The following is a 5,752-nucleotide window of genomic DNA, read 5'->3' on the forward strand; positions in this document are numbered from 1 at the left end:
TGTAAATAAAGTGTGGCTCGCTCTTAACTACTGGCATAATTTTAAGTGGAAAAACTGCTCTGGACAGCACAATTCTCTGTTTAGTGAATATGACCCCGCAATTGATTGAGTTGATGTTGAAGGTATGTTTTGATTAGATGCATAAAATGTGCAGCATACAATAACCTAGGTTAGGTTAAATTTGTAGTAGCTGTTGGTTTGAATGATGCATACGCTAATAACATATGAGCACACAAACGAGATATCTTTGGAGTGTTCATTTTCAGCTCGTCCAAGACCTGCGAAAACAGTCGCCCGGCTTATCATTTACCACATCTGATTGACGAGCAAAGGTCTCTGACAGCTGCAGTCTTAAGTCAAAAACATTCTTCCTTGGAAACGCCTTGTGACGCGCTGTCGAACAACTTATTACAAAGGCTCATCAGTTGCATATTCTCGATTTGTATTGCACGTCGTGTCTTCATCTTTGGGGTAATACTTGACAGTCACAAGCGATACACAGCACAAACAGCAAACGAGCCATGAGAATCCATCCCTCTTCTCAAACCGCGACGAACATTGAGCAATGACTCACGACCATATGATGCAGTGCGTTCAGCGTCCGGTGTTCTGCACCGAGACAGCGCCCGTGTCGGACGTCTCAGAGACGCCATCGACCGTCTCCGTGCGCTGGTTGCTGGCGTTGGCCACGCTCACGCTGCTGCCACTGCCGTGCACGCTGCCGTCGGCGTTGGACGTGACGGACGTGACGCGGGTGAAGCCGTTGACGCCTTCGGACGTGCCGGTCGTCACCGAGCCGTCGGCGGAGCCGGACGCCGCGCCGCCGGGCAGCAGCGCCGGCTTGAACAGCGACGGCCGCTGGAACAGACCGCCGACCGGCAGCAGCACGGCGCCGTTGCTGTCCTGCACCGAGACGGCGTTCGTGTCGGAGGTCCGCTGCACGCCCAGCACGCTCTCGGAGCGGCGCGCGTCGGCGTTGGCCGTGTTGGTGCTGCTGCTGCCCAGACCGTTGGCCTGGCCGCGGACGCTGGAGACGGCCGAGTCGATCTGGTCTCGTCCGAACGCCGTCTCAGAGATGCCGGAGGTGACGGAGCCGTCAGCCTGGCCGGAGGCGTCGCCGCCGACGAACACTGGACGGAACAGCTGCGGCCGCTTGAAGAGGCGCCTGCCGTCGGCCGCCGACAGGACGGCGAGCGTGGCCAGCACGGCGAAATAGTTCATGGCTGAGAAAGGAGGGACGCCAGTGTTACTGGATACCAGGCCGAGCCGTTACGTATACAACCAGTGGAGCTCCGAATGGCGATCTAGCATTTTTGCACGAGTTTCGAGCCCTGTACTTTTTGTAACGCACCATGCTCACGTTAAATGCAAGTATTGTAATAAAATAGCTAATCTAACGCTGGGACAGATGAAGTGAACTCAATACGACTACCAGCTAAATTCGAGAGAAGAACCTATGCATACCTGATTCTTTGTGTTGAGAGTCACAACACTGTTGGTGGCGCCGGTGGGCCGGAGCGTGTGATGGTGTTACGTTGCATGCCGCTGTTTATATGCAGACCGGTCGGCTGCAGGTATTGGGGCATGACGCGACGGGCGCCCCAAGCACCAGAATTGCACAGTCAAGCGGTTGCCTTGCAGAAATCCCTCGCACGGAGGTGTGCGGTTCTCAGACGTAATTGAATTCTAGAGGCCAGACGTAGCCGCTGGTATTGCCGTGCTGGAAAAAACCCAGAGCAGTGCGCTTTTACGCTATACGTGGCTACAGGAAAAACCCACACATTTCTCATGTAATCTACGTCTGCGGAACTTCATTTCCACTTGGTTAGCACATGTATGTGCTAGTGACCAGAAGCACTCTGACGCAGGTAGCGGGCTGACCCGCAGTCGGTAGCCAGCAGGTGACGGGCTGACCCGCAGTCGGTAGCCAGCAGGTAGCGGGCTGACCCGCAGTCGGTAGCCAGCAGGTAACGGGCTGACCCATCGGTAGCCAGCAGGTAGCGGGCTGACCCGCAGTCGGTAGCCTCAGGTACGGGCTGACCCGCAGTCGGTAGCCAGCAGGTAGCGGGCTGACCCGCAGTCGGTAGCCAGCAGGTAGCGGGCTGACCCGCAGTCGGTAGCCAGCAGGTAGCGGGCTGACCCGCAGTCGGTAGCCAGCAGGTAGCGGGCTGACCCGCAGTCGGTAGCCAGCAGGTAGCGGGCTGACCCGCAGTCGGTAGCCAGCCGCATCGCCGGGACTTGTTGGCCAATCGGAAAACTGTAGGTCTGGCGGCGAAAAATGAGGGAGATCCCAGCCCGCAACTGTCCATCAGAGGCCCTCTTGCACCGATTGAGAGCCCTGAGGGCAATGAGGGCCCGCCAATTGATCTGCGACCCCAAATCTCGAACAGTCCGCCCCGTGGCGGCCTAGGGCCCATTTCCAAAGCCGGGACCGTCCTGGGGCCCGCCATTGTCAGTCAGAGGACCATTTGCATTGGTCGCGCTCCCTGAGGCAATGAGGGACCGTTGCGTTGGTCAGGGGGGCACAGTACGCCTAACAGAGGACCCTATGTTGGCAAGGGCACGGGGTCGGCCATGGTTCCGTGTTCTGAATAGGGGCAGGAAAGTGACCCCGAATGTCAGGGGGTCTCTTAAGTTGACCGGGCCCGCTGAAACCGACAGGAGATGAAAATGAAAATGAAAATGAAAGGGTTCATAGTGAGACAGTGAAAGGGCCCTGTGTCAAACGTGGGCCCAAGAACGAACGTGGCCCCGAACCTCCACTCCATTTCGGGCAGAGACCTGATAAATCGAACACGATTCATCTCCCAATTATTGGACCCCCTGCGTCGGCAAGCATCTTTTGACATCAATGAGGGCCGTTGCGTCGATACGAGACCAACTTTTCCGGTCTGAGGACCTTCCGCGTCATGGAGGGGACCAATGCATGATGCATCACTCCCCGGCTTTCGTCTGACCGGGAGACACCGGCCATCGTGTCTCCAGAACAGTGCCCGGCAACGACCCCGGGTGGCAGGTTGAACGGAGATCCTCCTCAACCGCTGACCAGGAAAGGCAATGGGGCCCCTTAGTGGCTTACTTACGGGGCCCCGTGTCCACGAAAGGTAAGGGGTCCCCTTATTGTTCAATCCACTGGGACCCTTAATGAACGCATTCGTCGGCATGATGATGTCAAATGAAGAAAGCTGGGGCCCCTGGAAATAAAATGGGCCAAATCAGCTGATTTTTGGGGGTGCCTTTTCACCGGGTGCCCTTCATCAAGCTGTGTGCCGCCCCTCCCCTTCTTACCAAAACTTTGGCCTCTCCCCTGGTATCAGAGAGAGCTTGTGGGCCTTGAGATAGGCTCCTCTCGGGCTTAAGTGTTTAGATGGACCCTCTCCGGGCCAGAGATACCCACTTTCTCTGTCAAAGACGTGGCATATTATAATTTAAGAAGGGCCCTTCTTGAGTCTACGATGGGCCTTATCCAAACCTGACAGGACCCTTCCCACGCCCACGATGGGCCCCACCCAGACCTGCGATGGACCCCTTCTGAGTTTACCGTGGACCTGTCCAGATCAGAGACGGACCCTTTTGAGTCTACAATCGGCCCTTTCCAGACCGGAGAAGGGTACTTCCCGCACCTGAAACTGTTAAAGAGATTTCCTGCCTTGAAATCGATCCTTTACAGACCTGAGATGTGCTGTCTGCGTTGAATTGGATGCCACACGATAAATGAATCTCTTCCACAAATCTGCCAGGGTCCTAATTTGGACCACCTGACATATGGGGAAAGATAGTTTTGGTTCTCACCTCATACATGGGGCTAGTTTGCCTCGCGAGTACACCACCACTGGCTCCCTGAGCCTTCAATAGGCCCACTCTAGACCAGAGATGGTGGAGACGAGCCGTTTGTGAATTTATGATGGACCCTCTCCAGACTTGAGAGGGCTTTGAGCCTACGATGGGCCCCTTTCCCGACCTGAGACGGGCCCTTTTGGGCTCCCAGTGAACCGTTTCCAGGCCAGAGAGGGCCCTTCTGCGCCTGGAAGTGGCGTGAATGTTTCCGTCTTGAAGTGGGCTAATTTCAGCCTGAGATGGGCCCTACGCGGACACGAAACGATCCCCTTCTGAGCTTAAAATGGGCCCTTTCCGGGCCAGACATGGACCATCTGCGCTTGCTTTGGTAACACAGTAAGCAAGTACTAGGGGACCCGAGGGTCCCTCCTACGCCACCTCAAATTATGGGGGGGGGGGGGCAAATATATATTTTTTCCCACCCCAAAAGATGGGGGCATTTTGCCCCCCCCCCCCTCCGGATACACCACCACTGTCCCGGGGTTTTCCAACAGCGTTCGCAGCTGGCGTTAACTGTCAACTTCCAGTAGTCGCGAACGTCTGGGAACCAACGAGCGTGCGTGGGATTTCCACCTGGCAGGCATTGAGCGAGCGTTTCTGCAGCCAGGAGTACTGTCTGAGTCATAGGCGTAACTACACACAACCACCGTCTGCATATAAAACAGCAGTCTGCACTGCCAAGCCATCACACACCTCTGGCACCCAGCCGCATCAACGACGGTAGCACCTGCTTGCAGAATATCAGGTATGTATGACTCCCCATTCCCAACAGATTAACACCTACATATGCAGCTAAAGGGTGAGGTCTCCGATCATTGCAGCTGCATCACGTCAAATCAACCTCTTTGGATGTTTCGTTCATACACGACGTGTACGTGGTGTGGTATTACAGGTGCATGTTTCAAGCTGCACAACTTGCTGCCCGCAGTTAGAATTGTGTACATCGCCATTCGGAGCCTCACTGGTTGCATACGCAACGCATCGGCCTGGTATGCATTAAAACTGGCGTCCCTCCTTTCTCAGCCATGAAGTATTTCGCCGTGCTGGCCACGCTCGCCGTCCTGTCGGCGGCCGACGGCAGGCGCCTCTTCAAGCGGCCGCAGCCGTTCCGTCCAGTGTTCGTCGGCGGCGACGCCTCCGGCCAAGCCGACGGCTCCGTCACCTCCGGCGTCTCGGAGACGGCGTTCGGACGAGACCAGATCGACTCGGCCGTCTCCAGCGTCCGCGGCCAGGCCAACGGTCTGGGCAGCAGCAGCACCAACACGGCCAACGCCGACGCGCGCCGCTCCGAGAGCGTGCTGGGCGTGCAGCGGACCTCCGACACGAACGCCGTCTCGGTGCAGGACAGCAACGGCGCCGTGCTGCTGCCGGTCGGCGGTCTGTTCCAGCGGCCGTCGCTGTTCAAGCCGGCGCTGCTGCTCGGCGGCGCGGCGTCCGGCTCCGCCGACGGCTCGGTGACGACCGGCACGTCCGAAGGCGTCAACGGCTTCACCCGCGTCACGTCCGTCACGTCCAACGCTGACGGCAGCGTGCACGGCAGTGGCAGCAGCGTGAGCGTGGCCAACGCCAGCAACCAGCGCACGGAGACGGTCGATGGCGTCTCTGAGTCGTCCGACACGGGCGCCGTCTCGGTGCAGAACACCCGCCGCTGAACGCTTTGCACATTACTGATACCTGCTACTGTGTAGTGCCAGTCACGTTTCGACAGCCGCGTTATGCTTTAAGTCATGCATCAGGTGCATTGTTTGTAGCTGCATAGTATTATCCCAAGGTGAGATCGTCGAACGAATACAAGGAGTCGGTTTCGGTTTATGCTTGTTCATCATGTCACACAATCTGAGAGCATGACATGACGCTCTCGTGCTCGGCTGACACCATTCTGATGAAACGTGGCTTAAGGGACCGCATCCGCCGA

At 57.1% G+C, this 5,752-nt stretch overlaps 2 protein-coding genes across 2 annotated transcripts; one reads left to right on the forward strand and one right to left on the reverse strand.

Moving 5' to 3' along the window:
• Positions 1-425: 425 nt before the first annotated feature.
• LOC119093528 (uncharacterized) lies at positions 426-1,549 on the reverse strand. Its single transcript, XM_037216487.1, has 2 exons — positions 1,465-1,549; positions 426-1,223 (listed from the first exon to the last, which is right to left on the reverse strand). The coding sequence occupies exon 2, from the start codon at positions 1,219-1,221 to the stop codon at positions 595-597; it is 627 nt and encodes a 208-aa protein (XP_037072382.1). The 5' UTR covers positions 1,222-1,223; positions 1,465-1,549; the 3' UTR covers positions 426-594.
• A 2,956-nt stretch (positions 1,550-4,505) lies between these two features.
• LOC119093529 (uncharacterized) lies at positions 4,506-5,752 on the forward strand. The gene is made up of 2 exons (XM_037216488.1): positions 4,506-4,582; positions 4,861-5,752. The coding sequence occupies exon 2, from the start codon at positions 4,863-4,865 to the stop codon at positions 5,487-5,489; it is 627 nt and encodes a 208-aa protein (XP_037072383.1). The 5' UTR covers positions 4,506-4,582; positions 4,861-4,862; the 3' UTR covers positions 5,490-5,752.

Source organism: Pollicipes pollicipes, unplaced genomic scaffold, assembly GCF_011947565.3.
Source record: "Pollicipes pollicipes isolate AB1234 unplaced genomic scaffold, Ppol_2.1 Scaffold_4002;HRSCAF=4701_pilon_pilon_pilon, whole genome shotgun sequence".
Lineage (NCBI taxonomy): Eukaryota > Metazoa > Arthropoda > Thecostraca > Pollicipedomorpha > Pollicipedidae > Pollicipes > Pollicipes pollicipes.

Excerpts from the sequence above, each read along its gene's own strand:
- LOC119093528 (XM_037216487.1), bottom strand. The coding sequence starts at position 1,221 with ATGAACTATTTCGCCGTGCTGGCCACGCTCGCCGTCCTGTCGGCGGCC.
- LOC119093529 (XM_037216488.1), top strand. The coding sequence starts at position 4,863 with ATGAAGTATTTCGCCGTGCTGGCCACGCTCGCCGTCCTGTCGGCGGCC.